General features: G+C 38.8%; 1 protein-coding gene across 2 annotated transcripts in view; it reads left to right on the top strand.

Annotated features, from left to right (window-relative positions):
• GALNT17 (polypeptide N-acetylgalactosaminyltransferase 17) overlaps positions 1-19,350 on the top strand; it is a 305,974-nt gene that overhangs the window by 261,374 nt on the left and 25,250 nt on the right. For both annotated transcript variants that reach the window (XM_039342017.1, XM_039342008.1), the window contains exon 7: positions 15,921-16,106. In XM_039342017.1, coding sequence (XP_039197951.1) covers positions 15,921-16,106 — 186 coding nt within the window. The remainder of the gene's footprint in view (positions 1-15,920; positions 16,107-19,350) is intronic.

Genomic DNA, 19,350 nt, shown 5'->3' with positions numbered 1-19,350 from the left:
ATAGGTGGGCGTGGAATGCTACAAGTACATCAGATGGTTGAAGAAGAAAAAATGGCTTTGGAAGAATATCTGAAGAACAATGATGAAGATGCACTGAAATTAGTATATCAGGAAGGCTTACTAACTACTGGAGAGACCAAACTGGCCTACAAGAAAGACCAAATGAAGAACAGAATAGAGGCATGGGAAGACAAAGCACTACATGGCCAATACATGAAAAAAATAGCTGGGAAAGCAGATAATAATAAAACCTGGCAATGGCTAAGAGCAGGAAAATTGAAGAAAGAGACCGAGGGACTAATTCTGGCTGCACAAGACCAAGCCTTAAGGACAAATGCATACAAAGTCAAAATTGAGAAGACAGCAACAGACAGTAAGTGCCGCCTATGCAAAGAAGCTGAAGAAACAGTGGACCACTTGGTAAGCTGTTGCAAGAAGATTGCACAGACTGATTACAAGCAGCGGCATGACAAAGTAGCAACAATGGTGCATTGGAAGATCTGCAAAAAATATCATTTGCCTGTAAGCAAAAACTGGTGGGATCATAAAATAGAGAAAGTCATAGAAAATGATAAAATTAAACTGCTCTGGGACTTCAGAATTCAAACAGACAAGCACCTGCAACATAACACCCCAGACTTAACAATTGTCGATAAGAAAGACAAAAAAGTCTGGATAGTGGACGTGGCAGTGCCTGGAGACAGCAGAATAGAAGAGAAAGAACTGGAGAAGATAACAAAATACAAAGACCTACAAATAGAAATAGAAAGACTGTGGCAAAAGCAAGCAAGGGTAGTACCAATAGTCATAGGCTCCTTGGGTGCAATCCCAAAACAACTGGAGCACCACTTGAACACCATTGGCATTGACAAATTCGCTATTAGTCAATTGCAAAAGGCGGCCTTATTAGGAACTGCTTCCATCCTGCGACGATATCTGTAATACCATCAAACATCCACATCTGCCTATCCCAGGTCCTGGGTAAGGACTCGATAGGTAGACAAAATGCCAAACCCAGTCTGAACATCTGGCTGACTGTGCGATGAATGATAATAATAATAATAATAATAAAGTTGGAAGAGACCTTGGAGGTCATCTAGTCCAACCCCCTGCTCAGGCAGGAAACCCTATACCATTTTGGACAAATGGCTGTCCAGTTTCTTCTTAAAAACTTCCAGTGTTGGAGCATTCACCACTTCTGGAGGCAGGTTGTTCCACTGGTTAATTGTTCTAACTGTCAGGAAATTTTTCCTTAGTTCTAGGTTGCTCCTCTCTTTGCTTAGTTTCCACCTGTTGCTTCTTGTCCTGCCTTCAGGTGCTTTGGAAAATAGCTTGACTCCCTCTTCTTTGTGGCAGCTCCTGAGATATTGGAACACAGCTATCATGTCCCCCATCGTCCTTCTCTTCGTTAAACTAGACATACCTAATTCCAGCAACCGTTCCTTATATGTTTTAGCCTCCAGTCCCCTAATCATCTTTGTTTCTCTTCTCTGTACTCTTTCTAGAGTCTCAACATCTTTTTTACATCGTGGTGACCATCAACATCTCAATCTCTGAATGTTTTCCTAGATCATTAGGTTTTCATAAACTTTCTAAACAGTGATAGCAAATATCGTGTTTTGACTTTTGGCTGCAGATGATTCCATAAGAAAGGAGGTATTAAATGGTAAAAAGTGGGCTGGATGATACAATTGTTTGGATGGGCTCCCAGCTGCTCAATCATCACACATAATGGGTGCTTGTTAATGGTTTGAGCAACTTGGAAAGAAGTGTTGAAAGAAATACCACAGGGTTCTATCCTGTGTCCTTTGCTGTTCAACTTTGTGTTCAGTGGTGTGAATGAGGAATGCCAGTCAAGTCTGTAGATGATAGAAAGCTGGTGGTTAATACTTTAAAAGAGAGAGAAAAGATTCAGAAAGGTCTAGGTACTCTTGAACAATAGGCTGAATGGAATAGCATGAAATACAATAGGAGGAAGTATAAAGCTTTGCATCCAGATAAGAAAAAATGAAAAGGGGAAACTTGCTTTGTTGGCAGGACTTGTGTAAAGGATCTAGGAGTTCTTGTCCATTTGGGATTTACCAGAAGACAACTACATGTCACTCATGGCTGGAAAGCAGTGCCTGGATATACAGGAAATATAGAAGAGGTGTTTATTAGCCATTGAGCCCAATCTTTTTACTCAAGGAGGAGATCTAAATTAAAGTATCCAATTCAGATAAGTGCCTAGTGTGAACCTGAACATGTCCAGTGAAAGAAGAGCTGACTACTTTGCTGGATAATTGGTTGCAAATGTTGAACTGTTTTTACTGGTAGGAAAGGGTTTCAGTTTTATTTTCCAGTGGGACTATGCTGTCCTGTAAAACTCATTAGTCTGTGTCCTATTTTCTAGAATAATTATGAGTAGACATTGACTTTTATGAGCTATCTTTTCTAGTTCCTGAAAAACACCACTGCATCTCCTTTGGGTCTTGTCTGCTCAGGACTAAATGTTCCCATTTCATGGCAAAATTTCACTTCACATGACTTCATTTAGGTCTATCAGATCTGGGCTACAAAAATTAGAATGAGATAAATCATCATCCTCTTTTTTACATTATTCCTGTAGGTTCAGGATCCACTTTTTGGATCAACAAACAGAATAGCAGAGTTGGAATGGACATTGAAAGTCTTCCAGACCAACCCCCTGCTCAAGTAGGAAATCCTATACCATTTCAGACAAATGGTTATCTAATCTCCTCTTCCAATGTTGGAGCACCCACAATTTCTGGAGGCAAGTCATTTCACTGATTAATTGTTCTGACTGTCTGGAAATTTCTCCTCAGTTCTAGGTTGCTTTTGTCCTTGATTAGTTTCCATCCATTGCTTTTTGTTCTGCCTTCAGGTGCTTTGGATAATAGATTGACTCCTTCTTTGTGGCAACCCCTTAAATATTGGAACACTGCTATCAAGTCACTCCTAGTCCTTCTTTACATTAAACTAGACATACCCAATTCCAGCAACTGTTCTTCATAGGTTTTAGCCTCCAGCCCCCTAATCATCTTTATTGTTCTTCTCTGCATCTTTCTAGAGTCTCAACATCTTTTTTACATTGTGGTGACCAACACTGGATGCAGCATTCCAAGTGTGGCCTTACCATGGCATTATAAAATAGTATTAACACTTCATCTAATCTTGATTCTATCTCTCAGTTAATCCAGCCTAGGACTGTGTTGGCTTTCTTAGCAGCTGCAGCACACTTCTGGCTCATATTTAACTAGGTTGACTCCCTCTCCTTCGTGGCCGCCATCTTGCACAATCATCTTGCATGATCAAATGCAGCATATGGGCCCAACTGGGCAATTTCCATGTCTGCATTTATTGTGTCTTGCCATCTTTGTTTCAGCCTTCCACATGAGTGCTTGCCATCTATGTTAAAGTGGAAGAAGACGCAGGCAACAGTGTGGGGTGCTGCTCGTAGGACATGGCCTATCCTTGTAGGCATTTCTCCTGCATTTTCTCAGGTATTGGTGCAATGCCCATTTGCTGCTCTACTGACATGGTCAAGAAAAGAAACACCTAATGACCAGGGCATGTAAAGAGCGCTCAATGCATTTAGTGGTTGGTCAGCATTCAGCATCATATAAAGCTAATGGGCATACCATGGTTTTATATACCTTCAAGTTTAGGTAGATTGGCTCTAAATTCATTTCTAATTTCTTGGTCCTTTTTGTTGTCTTTTGCTGAACTTGCTGCAGTTTCTCTGCATCCTTTTTCAAATATTGTGACCAGAACTAGGATCAGAACCAAACAGGTAGTCCTTGACTTACAACCTTTCATCTAGTGACCATTTGAAGTTACAACGGCACTGAAAAAGTGACTTATGATTGTTTTTATGACTGTTGCAGCATCCCCATGGTCACGTGATCAAAATTCGGCTGCTTGACAACTTATGGCGGTTGTTGTTTCCCAGGGTCATGTGATCACTTCTGACAAGCAAAGTCAATGGGGAGGCCACATTTACTTTACAACCATGTTATTAACTTAACAACTGCAGTGATTCACTTAACAACTGTGGCAAGAAAGGTCGTAAAATGGGGCAATACTCGCTTGACAAGTGTCCTACATTGGGTTCAATTGTGGTCGTAATTTGAGGATTACCTATATTGCTTCCTGGGAGCTGAAAACTAGACTTCTGTTGATCCAGCCAAAAAGTACAGTTGCTTCATTTCCAATTACATCATCAATTACTAGTCCGCGGCCTTTTTCTCAAACCCCATTTAGTAACCCATCTGATGTCTGTGCATTTCACTTTTCTTCTGTCAGTGAAGAACTTTGCACTCCTTCTATAAAGATGTCCTTCTGTTCTTCCTCCTCATTTCTGTATTCTGTCTGGGTCATTTGCAATGTTATTTCTGTCTTGGGTGGTGTGAGCTGTTCCTCCCAATTTTATATCATCTGCAGATCTGTTAAGTATTCACTCTGTCTCTGACATATCCATTTGCTTGCTCACACTGATGGGGTTATCCATTATCTCTGACACTCTTCCCCCCCCCTCTATTCTGCATTCCCCCCCCTTCCTCTGTCCTTTCCATTTCTTAAACTGACTTCCATCTTCTCTTTTGATGCTGATGTTTTTCTATCTGGTGATTCTGCCAGGTAGGAGAATTTGCTTTTCTAAGAAGTCTCAATAGATTATTTGCAAAAAAAAATATTTTCAAATTAGGCCAATGGTTGTAGGCCCTCGTGGTAGCTGACAGAAAGGACAAATCATCACCTGGATGAAAGTTTTCGGGAGAATTTAGAGCTTGTGCTTCATGACAAGAAATTATCCTTTTGAGCGCGGAAGGAGATGAAATTCTCATTTAAGGAGCTGTAAAAACAGTCTCTCGTTTCTGTGCTTATTCCTCCCCAGCTCTATATATTTCTTCAATTTAGGGTGCTATAAAATTAATTAGCTAACTAATTAACAACAATAACAAAAGCCTCCCAAGGACTTAATTCCTATTCTTAGGATTTTCTAGGGGAAAATGTGTTTGTGCAGAAGGGTAGTGGGTAGGAAATAGATCTCTCTCTTTTTTTTTTCAAGGACAGACCATTTTGTAATATTCTTAGTGATAAAAAGGAGAGTAGAATGTAGATGTCAGCCATGAACATTGTGGTTAGAGTAACCCATCCTAGTGAATTAAATCTATACTCAGCTTTATCCCGAGCACATTAGCCACTACATAAATGGCCGTAGGCTAGAAAGATGAGAGTTACAATTCACTGTTATTGTAGACAGGGTGGAATTTTTAATATTTGAAGATACATATTTAATATTGTCTTTATCAAAATATTACTTTCTTGGAGATTTGTATCTAGACTTACTTTGTTCCTACAGCTGGATTGGGGTAGAAAGTCTCAAAAAAAATATTTTTGATTTTATTTATTTATTTACTGACTGACTGACTGACTTACTTACTTATTAAAACTGGCATTTACAGTGCTTCTGGTTTTCAACAAAAACACTCCACAGCAAACAATGAGTTTGCTTAATGACTGAAGATTCATTTAACAACCATTATAGTCTGGTTTGGAAGCATCACTGCTTCAGACAGGAAGGTGAGGCAGAGAGGGGTGAAGATGGCAGAAAAGATTATTGGCAGTTCCCTCCCTTCTATACAGGACATATAAGTACTGCTTGAGCAGTGTCCACAGGATTGTCTGGGACGCTACACATCCTCTTCACGTCCTGTTTTCCTTGTTACCTTCTGGGAGGAGGCTTCATGATATCCAAAGCAGAACCTCCAGATTCAGTTACAGTTTTGTTCCATACAGTGTTAACCTTGTGAACTCTCAGGCTTCCTCTTTCCGCTATATATTTAAGATGGACAGTGATTAATATTTATATGTATGTATATGTAAGGGTGTAGGCATATACATATGTTGTATATAGCCTGTTTGTAGGTGTGTTATGTATTTGTACACTTTTGAGAGCAGGCAACAGAATTTCATTTTTAATGTGTGCCAGTGTGCCCACAGGAAAAAAAAATGACAATAAAGATTATCTTATTCATGAATCACTTAACATCTGCCACACACACACACACACAAAAATAGTAAAATCCTGTTTTACGACCATCACAATTTATGACTGAAGTGGGCAAGCTCCATTATGTTCATAAGTCGAAGAGTACCTATATACCAGGGGTGTCAAACTGCCGGCCCGCCCGTGGGCTGGTTGCATCATGTGGAGGCTGCACCCACCCCAGCTCCGGCAATATTTTTGATTTTATTTATTTATTTATTTATTTACTTACTTACTTACTTATTAAAACTGGCATTTACAGTACTTCTGGTTTTCAGCAAAAACACTCCACAGCAAACAATGAGTTTGCTTAATGACTAAAGATTCATTTAACAGCCATTATAGTCACGATACGTCGTGACACGTCACGTGATGCGGCAAGTTTGACACTAGTGCTGTACACCATCACATGTATAGGTCTGATGTGAACAACTGAACTTTATTTAACCCTCAGTTCCTCCTCCTCCTCCTCCTCCTCCTCCCCCCATTTATAACATTCATGTTATCTGTCCAGTCACTTCTGCATTTGATTTCATGCATATTTGAGGCCATGTAATTGTCAAAGTCAGCTTGGCTGTATTTGTTCTTGCTTGGTCTTATCTTCCCTCAACACACCTTGAGGCCAAGTCCTTTGGGAACCAAGGTGACTTTTTTATTCCTGCTTTGTAGTTAAAGGAATGACATTATTTTTTAAGAAGGAATGGGATAAAACATGGGCTTGGATGCAGTGTGTAATCCTGCAAATCCTTCCCCCACCTCAAAGTACACAGCTTGCAAATGCAACACCACACATCTGTAACAAAATTAAGTTCAGAAGCTTTCTTGTCAGCCTCTTCTACCTTCTCCTGGAGCTTCTTCTAAGATAGGAAACTGCAAGGCACATGTACAGCTTTGCTCTATATTTCAGTTCAACTCTTTAAAAAACTTAAAGAGGAGAGACAGCACTATAAGAGACCTATGTCCATACCTGATAGCAAGAGAGATAGAAAGAAGTGGGGGAGAGTGTGGAGAGAAATGAACATTAGGAAGAGAAAATTGGTAGGTGAGTTAAATTGGAGGGATGAAATAGTCAGTGTGTGTTTTTGTGTATGTGCTAGGCCCCAAATTAATTATTCTTCTAAGCTAAGTTTTTTATTGTTTCACACCTATAAAGAAATCTCACCAGACCAAGGACAGATTGCTAATCTGCATCTACAATACATGCTGGGAACTATTAGGGAGGGGTTGTCTTCACCCACTTTCTCTCACATGTAATATCTGGGCTGAGTTGCCTCTTATTTCTCCAGAATGCAGCCCTTCCCTCCTGGGAATCCACCTCCTTACTATATTCCATAACCATACACAGGTAGTCCTCAACTTACGACCACAATTGAGCCCAACATTTCTGTTACTAAGTGATGTTGCCCCATTTTACGACTTTTCTTGCCACAGTTGTTGAGTTAATCACTGCAGGTGTTAAGTTAGTAAGTTAGGAATCTGGCCTCCCCATTGACTTTGCTTGTCCGAAGGGCTCAAAAGATGATGACGTGATCCCAGGACATTACAACTGTCATAAGTATGAACCAATTGTCAACCATCTGAATTTTGATCATGTGAGCATGGAGATGCTACAACGGTCGTAAGTGTGAAAAGCAGTCATGTCACTTTTTTCAGTGCCGTTGTAACTTTGAATGGTCAGTAAATGAACTGTTGTAAGTTGAGGACCACCTGCATGTGCATGTGTGTGTACATGCATCCTCTTCAGAATATTTTGTTCAAACCCCCTCTATTTTGACCGCATCACAGAACACAGTTTTATTGCCACATTGTTATAAGCAAACCTTTTATAACAAATGCTGCAAATCACACTTACATGGACAAAAATAATAGTGTTGTTGTGTCTTGGGATATTTAGGTGAGGAAAAAAGATGATTTTCCCCTGTTGTGTCTAGAGATGTGTCTAGAGATGTAGAGATTGGAGAGGTGTAAATCAGGGGTCTCCAACCTTGGCAATTTTAAGATTGTGGACTTAACTCCCAGAATTCCTCAGCCAGCAAAGCTGCTTGCATTGGTGCTTCAATTTGAAAAGTCACATCAGTCCAGTTGGAATTTTGCTTTTGATTCAGACAATCCAGTTCAGATTTGCAAGTCAGTTCCGAGAAAAGTTCTTTTGCATGTACACAAAAGTCCACCAAATGCTGACTGGGATATGTAGTTTTCAAATTCAATCTGGAGTTGTCTGATTCAATGTTATTTTTCAACTCAGTCCAGAACTTTGATTTGGATCAGATTATTATATGGACTGAATCATTTTCTAGCAGAAGTTCTGAAATGAATATTGGCCCAGCTATAGTGGAGTAGCTTGTCACTTCTACTGGGCTAATCAATAAAGGGATCAAAGCTACCTAAAGGTGTGACGTTCAGAGATTACTTCTGAAGGTTCAGAGATAAGCATCTAGGAGGCTAAAGTGTTTGAGATCAATCAAAGGAAGAATGGTGGAAATTTCTGGCTATGTTTCTGGGCTTGAGAAGATGAGATTAAGGGATGCTATGAGAGCTGTCTTAAAACATCTGAAGGGCTGTCAGCTCAAAGAAAGGGCAGATCTATTTTCTATTGTTCATTTGTTCAGAATTAAAGGATGGGCACCACAGGGGAACAGATTTGGGGTAACATCAAGCAAAGTTCTATAATGACAGCAGCTGTTCAGCAGTGGGACAATGCATTTTCTTTTGGATGAGAGTTAATAGAGCCACACGGTGCCTGATTTGATTTCCAAAAGGGTGCTTTAGAGCATAAACCCTGTGATGGAATGTGTGGCTGAAGAAGGTGATAAGGGAAATGTCAGCAATGGCACTGCATATTCCCAGGGAAGAGGTGGCACAGTCCTGAACTGGATGGGGAAGAGAGGAAGAATTATTCAGGGTAGTCACACCATAGAATCTCCAAGGATATATCTATTAGATGAATGTCGAGCATGGGAAAATCAGACGTGCAGGCAGTTCAAATAAATGTAAAGGTGTAGTGCAAACTTATGCACTCCACAAGAATCTGAACTATTAACAGTCAAATCAAATTGTAGGTAGATAACAGTCAATGGAATTCAAAGTGCCTGGACTTAGATCTCTTGTGGGTACAAAGGGACTTGGGACTAATGATTCACTTGACCCCCTCCCTCGGTCTCACCTGGTATCTCCTACAGTGAGAAGGCTATAGCTATAATCTGGTGAGATTTTGTAAGCAGATTCTTTGTAATTGGACTCAGTTGGATTTCACTGGAGACTGGGGCCTGACACACCTGTTGACAACACCTTAGAGCAGTCATGCCCTTTTCTATTTGTTCATGAATCTGAAGAATTGTACAGCGCTAGAATTTAAGCAGGGGTACATCTTACTTTGTAAGTCCCTTATTGAATAGGAGGTCTGACTGGGTGTCAGGGATGCCACATTAGCTTTTGTGCATTCTGATCATGTACTACTGAGATTGATTTCTTCTCTTTTTTTCATCCCCTCTGGTAAGTAACTAAACAAGGTATTTGGTGTTGCAATGAAAATGTGGCACTTTATATACTTGCATAAACGGTCTCAGTGCAAGTAGAAAAAGGGAATCACTTTTGGTGATGAATGGCAAATTGATCTGTTGTGATAACAGGAGACATTACAGACAAAAGGAAGCTGGATGCTGGATCCAGGCTGCTAAAAATTCTCTCAGGACCAAGGAGAGCTCCTGAGATCTCCCAAATATATACAAGACAACTGGTTTCTTTCTTTCTTTCTTTCTTTCTTTCTTTCTTTCTTTCTTTCTTTCTTTCATTCATTCATTCATTCTTTCTTTCTTTCTTTCTTTCTTTTTTTGTGAGCAGACAGAAGAAACTGATGTTTTTTAGTTCACTTGCAATCAGTTGGGAGTTGGGAGATTTCATTGTGCTCAGGGTTGTTAACATAGCTTTTTTATGGATTCAAGTTTCGACCATACCTCATCTTTTTAATCCCTTTGGGTTTTATTTATAATACTGTACTTATCTGTTAAAGATTGAGAAACATTCATAATCACAAGTTTGGCATTAGCTGGTTGAGTTCTTCAATCCATTTAGAAAGAAAGTAACTAAATGTGTTAGTAGGGATTTTTTTTTAAAAAAAATGTTCAGCAAGAAGTGGCAATAGTGTTGATTTTAGAAAGTTTTAAACAGACTAAGGGTTAGTTGGATTTGAATTAAAGAAGACCTTTGATGTTAATTAAAAGGATGCTTTCTTGTGGGAAAATTTGTTTTGTTCATATTTAAGCTAAAAAGATGACTTTGAAGATTCAATACTTGAGGGCACCAGATGGTATCACTAAAATAATTGTTTGCTATTTGGGTATAAGAGGTTTTAAAATTATTTAACTCTATAATGAAACTAAAATGTGCTATTGAAAAGGAAGAAGCCTTGTTGAATAAAACTCAAGTGATTTTAAGGAGGATTTAAGAATTATAACCCACAAGAAAGAGATGGGAATAATGGATCTACAAATGTAATTTGCTGGTTATTTAAAAGCACAGAATGGATTTGCTGGAGTTAATATATTGGGACTACAGAAGAACTTTGACAAAGATGATAAGAATTTTGAAAGAAGAGATAAAGAAACTATGAGAAACAGATGTTAGAACTTCTTTTGTGGGACTTAAAGACCACTGGGAAAAAGAAGACAAATACTACACTGATTTATTTGATCATAGCTAAAATAATGGGCTGTTATTTCTGGTGATGTCTTCTTTACTGAGATTGGATAATGATAATTATTTATAGTAATGTTTACTTGGGGGTATTGGATATAATTTGTAATACATGTTTTTTTTCAGATAAATAATGGGTTGCTATTTCTGGTGATATTTAATGGTTTCTTTTGATTGGGACTGGATAATGAATTGGGCTGTGATTATTTAAAGAGAGGGATTGGGGGAGTTTAATGGAAATGGAGATATAAATACTTACGGTGTTATTTTTGATAACCTTTGCTGGGCTTTTGCTGATAAATAAGAAAACTTGAAGATTTAGAGATGGGCTTATAGAAAATTGGCTGAGCTAGGGAATGCAGAAATGTTTGATTGTATTTTAAGAGACGTGATAATTTATGATGTGTATAATACTTGCTAGGGATGAAGGAGAAACTTCTTTTTTCTATTTTTTTCTTTTTCTTAGATTTTATTTTTTTTAAAAAATTCACCCTTATTATTTTTATAACTAATTCAAAGTGGCAAACATACCTAATACTCCTTCCTCCTCCTATTTCCCCTACAATAACAACCTAGTGAAGTGAGCTAGGCAGAGAGAGAGAGAGAGAGAGAGAGAGAGAGAGAGAGAGAGAGAGAGAGAGAGAGAGAGATTGGCCCAAAGTCACCCAGCAGGTTTTCTTAGTCAAGGTAGGATTAGAATTCACATTCTCCTAGTTTCTAGTTCTTCTTCTTCTTCTTCCATATCCAGATCAAACTTTAGATTGCCAAAACGAAGCCACCTTCTTGGCTTTGGCTTTGTCCAAAAATTAGTCAAGTGAGTGCATATTTCCGGTAGTAAGTGACGTACCAGAAATGGGCTGAGCTGTCAGTATCTCTGGATTCACACAGCATATTATTATCCACTAACAGCCTCCAACTGAGCATATAAGTCTTACACTTAGGCATTCCAACCCTCAGACTATTCAGAGAGGTAGGTCCTTCAGCCACATCTTCCTTTAATGTTATTCCTTGCTCAACGGTCTCCTTCCTCCATCTTTTAATTCTGTTTTGCTCTTGCATACCCTGAAGAATGTTTGTTCTTGCCATAAAGCTTTTCCTGGATCTGGGGCACATGGCATACTGTATGTCCATTCAGAGGATGCCAAGGATCATTTTCTTGCTTAGTTCTCTAGGTGTCTACTGCTACTTCTCTCCTGATCTTAAGTGAGGCAATGCCCATGAGAGACTGCAAGTTCTCAGTTGGTGTAGGTTAGAGGCATCCTGTCACTAAATGTACTGCTTCATTGATGACAATGACAACTTGTTTTGCATGTGCAGAAGCACCCCACACTGGAGCAGCATTGAAGGAAAGACCAAAAGAGTCCCTCTCCTAAAACTTTAATCTCTATAGAGAATTATTATTTGCAGACCAACAGCATGCTCTTCTACAGAGACAGGGCCAAAACTGATGTGCACAATGTGGATGGCTGAGTTCAGATATGTCAGTGATGGCGAACCATTTAGAGAGTGAATGCCCAAACTGCAACCCAAAACCCACTTATACATCATCAAGTGCCGGGTGGATGTGGCCCATTGTCTGGGTGTGACCAAGTGGGTGGGCATGGCCAATTGGGTGGGCGTTGCTGGGGTGGTAACGGCAGACTGGGTGGGACTAAAAAGTTCAATCAATCAATTCCAACTTTGCAAGACCTTTTTTTTTCCTGCAGAAGTTGAAATTGACTGATTGAACCTTTTTTTTTTTTTTTTTTTGCACACTGCGGCGGAGGCCTAAAGTGAAAAGGTTTTATAAAACCCAGCTGAAGTCCTACGACTGGGGCAACAGCGCATGTGCCCACAGAGAGGGCTCTGAGTGCCGCCTCTGGCATCTGTGCCATAGGTTCGCCACCACTGATGTATGTAGTCTATCATTTTCCGGATGATATCGTTTCTCAAGCTAACTTTAGATTTAGTGTTGAGACAATGCTGTTTAAAAGTGAGTGTCTTGTTGAGTGTTACACTGTGGTACTTCCGTGTTGGACAGTGCTATAATTGGTTCCCTTGCCACATAACTTCCAACTCTTCCCTTGCATCTCGATTTTGAAGTTGGAAAGCACATACTTGGGTCTTGTTTGGGTTGGAACTCAAATGGTTGATGGTATAATATTGTCCTAATTCCTCAGGTGCTACCGTAAGTTTCCCAACTGTCCAGTGGTGGGATTCAAATATGTGAACAACCAGTTCTCTGTGTGGATGTCACTTCCAGAAGTCCATTCTGAGCCTGGGCAACAAAAAATTAGCTACCGGTTCTGCTGAACTGGTGCAAACTGGTTGAACCCCATCACTGCAGCTGTCTCATCAAAAGTTGTGCAGCCACTGCTGTGTTGTCCGTATAGATGAATAGATGTGTATAGTCAGGGACTACTTGATCATTTGTATACATGTTATACAATGTTGGGGACAATACACTACCTTTTGGAATCCCATTCTTCTTCATCCTGGTTTCTAGTCCAGTGCTTTAACACATTCAATGGTTTTTTTTCCCCTTCTGCACTTTTTTCTTTTTTCAATAATTTTAATGTATTTCTCTACAAAGTTGTATTGGTTTTAAATAACATAATAATAATAATAATAATAATAATAATAATAATAATAATAATACACTTACTATCAAACAAGGAAAAATAATGAAAACTGAAGGAATCAAGATGCCCCACGAAAATAACATTAAGAGTCTGGATGAGGAAGAGTACTACAAATACTTGGGTATCCCTCAAGCTGACAACATCAAGCACACTGAAGTCAAGAAAAAGATTAGAGGTGAATACATCAAGAGAGTGAAGAAGATCTGAAAATCCAAACTCAATGGAGGAAATACCATAAAGGCAATCAACACCTGGGCAATCCCAGTCATTAGGTACACAGCTGGAATAGTGGACTGGACTCAAGCAGAACTAAAAGCACTGGATAGGCAGACCAGAAAAATAATGACAATGAATCATGCCCTTCATCCACGCAGTGACATTGACAGACTTTATCTACCAAGGCAAATAGGTGGGCGTGAAATGCTACAAGTACATCAGATGGTTGAAGAAGAAAAAATGGCTTTGAAAGAATATCTGAAGAACAATGATGAAGATGCACTGAAATTAGTATATCAGGAAGGCTTACTAACTACTGGAGAGACCAAACTGGCCTACAAGAAAGACCAAATGAAGAACAGAATAGAGGCAGGGGAAGACAAAGCACTACATGGCCAATACATGAAAAAAATAGCTGGGAAAGAAGATAACAATAAAACCTGGCAATGGCTAAGAGCAGGAAAATTGAAGAAAGAGACCGAGGGACTAATTCTGGCTGCACAAGACCAAGCCTTAAGGACAAATGCATACAAAGTCAAAATTGAGAAGACAGCAACAGACAGTAAGTGCCGCCTATGCAAAGAAGCTGAAGAAACAGTGGACCACTTGGTAAGCTGTTGCAAGAAGATTGAACAAACTGATTACAAGCAGTGGCATGACAAAGTAGCAACAATGGTGCATTGGAAGATGTGCAAAAAATATCATTTGCCTGTAAGCAAAAACTGGTGGGATCATAAAATAGAGAAAGTCATAGAAAATGATAAAATTAAACTGCTCTAGGACTTCAGAATTCAAACAGACAAGCACCTGCAACATAACACCCTGGATTTAACAATTGTCGATAAGAAAGACAAAAAAAGTCTGGATAGTGGATGTGGCAGTGCCTGGAGACAGCAGAATAGACGAGAAAGAACTGGAGAAGATAACAAAATACAAAGACCTACAAATAGAAATAGAAAGACTGGCAAAAGCAAGCAAGGGTAGTACCAATAGTCATAGGCTCCTTGGGTGCAATCCCAAAACAACTGGAGCGCCACTTGAACACCATTGGCATTGACAAATTCACTATTAGTCAATTGCAAAAGGCAGCCTTATTAGGAACTGCTTCCATCCTGCGACGATATCTGTAATACAATCAAACATCCACATCTGCCTATCCCAGGTCCTGGGTAAGGACTCGATAGGTAGACAAAATGCCAAATCCAGTCTGAACATCTGGCTGACTGTGCGATGATCGATAATAATAATAATAATAATAATAATAATAATAATAATAATAATAATAATAATAATAATAATAATAAGTGCAAGATGATCACACAGACTGATTACAAGCAGCAGCATGACAAAGTAGCAACAATGGTGCATTGGAAAATCTGCAAGAAATATCATTTGCCTGTAAGCAAGAATTGGTGAGATCATAAAATAGAGAAAGTCATAGAAAATGATAAAATTAAACTGTTCTGGGACTTCAGAATTCAAACAGACAAGCACCTGCAACATAACACCCCCGACTTAACAATTGTCAATAAGAAAGAAAAAAAGGTCTGGATAGTGGATGTGGCAGTGCCTGGAGACAGCAGAATAGATGAGAAAGAACTGGAGAAGATAACAAAATACAAAGACCTACAAATAGAAATAGAAAGACTGTGGCAAAAGCAAGCAAGGGTAGTACCAATAGTCATAGGCGCCTTGGGTGCAATCCCAAAACAACTGGAGCATCATTGGAACACCATTGGCATTGACAAATTTGCCATTAGTAAATTGCAAAAGGCGGCCTTACTAGGAACTGCTTCCATCCTGCAACAATATCTATAATACCATCAAACATCCACATCTGCCTATCCCAGGTCCTTGGTAAGGACTTGATAGGTAGACAAAATGCCAAATCCAGTCTGAACATCTGGCTGACTGTGCGATGATCAATAATAATAATAATGATGATGATGATGATGATGATGATGATGATGATGATGATGGAAGGGACCTTGGAGGTCTTCTAGTCCAACCCCCTGCTCAGGCAGGAAACCCTATACCATTGTTTAATATAATCCTTAATAAAATTATTGAAAATTGTTGAAAAAAAGGCAATGCAAGTACAAAAGAAAAGAGCTTAGAGAGGAAGTCACCATACATATTTGTCCTTTTTGTGCCATTGTGGCTTGCTGGATACACCTCATTGAGTAATGCCAATCTTCCAAATATCCTAGGGAAATAAAATGGATCTGAAAGGTACCATCTTAGAGGATAGTGATAGTGGTTAGCATGTGTGTGAATAGGGGGTGTTTCCAGGCTACTGACTTTCTGCTGTTGTCTTTTCTCCTTTGTCTCAATCTTTCCAGGTATGGCTGTGTGGTGGCAGCATGGAGGTTCTCCCTTGCTCTCGAGTGGCCCACATTGAGCGCAAGAAAAAGCCGTACAACAATAACATTGGCTTTTACACCAAGAGGAATGCACTGCGGGTGGCTGAGGTGTGGATGGATGACTACAAGTCCCATGTATACATTGCATGGAACCTGCCATTGGAGGTGAGTCAATATACTTAGGTCTCCATCATCTGCCTTTTCTCCTAATGTCCTTGATGGGAATCTGTGTGGGACTGTGCTTATATCAGAGGAACTTTCATCCTTTTGTAGACATCCCATTCATACAAACACACACACTACATAAACCACACAGCTGATCCTAACATACAAAGAGGGCGGAGAAATCTAATTCCCTCTCTCTTGAATTACTTCTACTCCAGATATCTGCTTTTTTCCTTTTTTATGAGAGGAGGAGACTTTGACCTTCCCTTCATCACAAGTTACCAATCTGCTTGCTTTCAACATGTCAAATACAGCTAACAAAGTGTTATCTTTGATTCAGACAGAAAAAATTATATGTCCCAAGCCTTAGCCCATACTAAGAGAAACTATGCTGATTTTTCTTTCTCTTTCTCTTCTATATTTACATTCTTAATAGAAAGGGAAAAGAGGAAAAATGAGGAGGAACAGAGATGGAAGTTTCCAAACTTGGTTATTATGGTACTAAAGTAACGTTGGAAACTCCCAAATAAGAACACAACACTGCCAGGGACTTCATATAGACCGAATTCTAGGAACTGTGATACGGTGGAAAATGAACTTCAGCTTAATTTCAGATTTGCTTTTTCATTTGGAACTACATAATGTCCATATGAACATTAATGAACCTGTAGGAGATGGCCAGGGGGAGCCCGAGGGTAGGGTCAAATACATCATCTGTTTGGAATCTACACCCCCATAAGGGACTTAGGTCTCATCCCCTTGAAATCTATTGATTCTTATCTGGCGCCAATTCTTTCGTACAGGTTGCATGGAATTAACTTGCAGTACTTTTTGATCTCAATTCTGGTTCCTGGTTTCTTGTACCTGGCAGAACCCACTTGAGTGCCAGTTTGCTCCCAGTTTAATTGGAAAGTTCCATTTTTGACAGGGGTGAGCAGTGTGACCCCACTGGCCATATGTGACCCCCGCCCATTCATATAGATGCTGGAGCCCAAGCTAGTTCATACCAGTGAATTTGGGTGGCTGAAATTGTTTACTATCTGCCTCCCAAGAATGCTAAAATGATTATGTTAAGTCTCTGAAAGGCTTCATACCAGTGTCTTGCTTTAAATACACCTCAAGGCTCCCCAGACAGGCTTTAAATTGCTATTTTTCCCAAGCCTCATTCCAATAACAACATTTTGAGAAATAAAAACTAAAAGCAAACAAACACATAAAAGTGCAGTTCTTGGCTACAAGATAAAACCTATCCATACCCCTATGAGTTCCTTTTTTTTTCTGAATGTAACTAAAGAAAATTTAAGCTGAATTCCAACTCCTGAGAATTTCACGAGCACGTCCCTGTTATTTTCTTGGAAACAATAAGGAAGTGCTTTGCAATTGCCTTTTTAATTATTTTTTCTTAATTTCCCAATGTATTACTTGCTGGTATTTCATTTTAATATTGATCAGGTCCAACAGTGCTTCCCTTTCCAAGACCAGCCAAAGTCATTTCAGTACTGACCTCAATATATATTATTTTCTTAAATACAGTAGGCTAGAATATTGTCATTTTTCAATTTTTCAGAATTTTTTTTTAACTTTACCATTTGGCTACAGATCTTGGCTTCCTAATGTTCTCCCTGTAAGTGCTAACCAGGTCTAACCTTATTCAGTTGTTTTGAGATTGGCTAAATCAGGCTAAGTGTTGCCATCTGTTGTGACATTTCTATTTTTTTTTTTAAAAAAGAGATAATAATTTAATAATCAGATTGATAGCTGAGTGGGAAGAGTTTTACTAGTGAAGTTACATTGTCAATACAGAAGCCAATTGTTTATTCAGCTTTCTTAGAAACGGGATCTGGACTTTTAAACAGGCTTTTAAAATGTATTTCTTTCTTCTCTGGATTATTTGTTCTCCACCAATTTTGGCTTTTGTTTTTCTGGTTCTTCTGGTGTGCTTTATTGATTTTTTTATTTTTTTTAAATTGTGTTTTTTGCTTTTATCTTTGTTCTTTGCTTTGAGAATTGTCATCTTGGAAGATAAGTGCTTTGTGTTTTCTAAGTTACTAATAGAGTGTAGGTTGAACATTAAAAATGGAGAGAGAGAGAGAGATATCCTGAATCAAACCTCACAGACAACAGAAGTTATAATTCCAAATATTCACGAACATTCATCACCCTGAAAGATATTTCTTCTCAAAGTGGGCAGTATAAAAGTTGAGAAAACCTATTAAGTTTTTTAAAGAGATTCATATTTTACTTTACTGTTTGAAAAATGACACAATATCTCAAAAACCCATTAAAGATATATTGTGATCAGGAAATAGAAAATTATAACTGGAACTTTCAGCTAAATGTTGAAATATTCCATCCCTAAATCTTAACCAACTTTTCTCCTTATAAGCAATTTCAAAAATTCTCTTCATTCCATCAAGTGGTTAATTGTTTCTTTCCAGTGCATTCATCTTTCTATAAGTTGGACCAATCTTTGCTGTTCACATTTTAGCCCTGCAAAGATGTCAGAGTTTTTTTTCCCTTTTCAGATTTTTTTTTTTTTTGCGCTTTTGAAATATGAGATTTTCATAAACATTTAAACAGATGGTGCTGTTTGGGGCTGCAGATTCATTCACTGGCATTCATTTCCAAACACTGGCCATAGAAAGAATGAAAATTCAATCTATGGGAGCACAATAGTTTGGTTTCACATCAGTCCTCTTCCTCAACAACAATTAAAAAATATCAACAGCAAAAGGTTCCATGAACATTGACTTCCGCTGCCTACCATGGCTTCAGTCAATGAAGATTTTCACACAACACTTCAGTGTCTCTGTTAGAAAAGATGTAGACTATTTTAAACACCTGTAATTAAAGGATGCATTTTACCCTAAGCACACTATAATTTTCCCTGCAAGCTAGGATGTCTAATCTAGAGATTATCTTTCAAGCCAACATGTGGTTGCCAAGATCACAGTAACTTGGAGGAATCTGCAGTCTTTGACATACTTCAGAAACAAAGATTTGTTTCAAAAAGAAAAAGATATAGAGGGAAGCAGTGATGGTGTTGGTATAAATTAGCTTTAGTTAGAAATAATCTTTCTTCTCTCTTATCGTCTGTCTTAATGACTTCTTAATCTTTTCTCTGCTTTGCATAATTTTGCTTACTTTGAAAAAAGTATAGCATGATGGGTCTGTATGTATGTATGAAAATAGTGGTGGTGGTGGTGGTGATGATGATGATGATGATGATGATGATAACACCAAG

This window comes from Crotalus tigris, unplaced genomic scaffold, assembly GCF_016545835.1.
Source record: "Crotalus tigris isolate CLP2741 ecotype Arizona unplaced genomic scaffold, ASM1654583v1 scf7180000017550.10884619, whole genome shotgun sequence".
Taxonomy (NCBI): domain Eukaryota; kingdom Metazoa; phylum Chordata; class Lepidosauria; order Squamata; family Viperidae; genus Crotalus; species Crotalus tigris.
The sequence above is the reverse complement of the archived record's forward strand: the minus strand, read 5'-3'. Positions and strand labels throughout refer to the sequence as shown.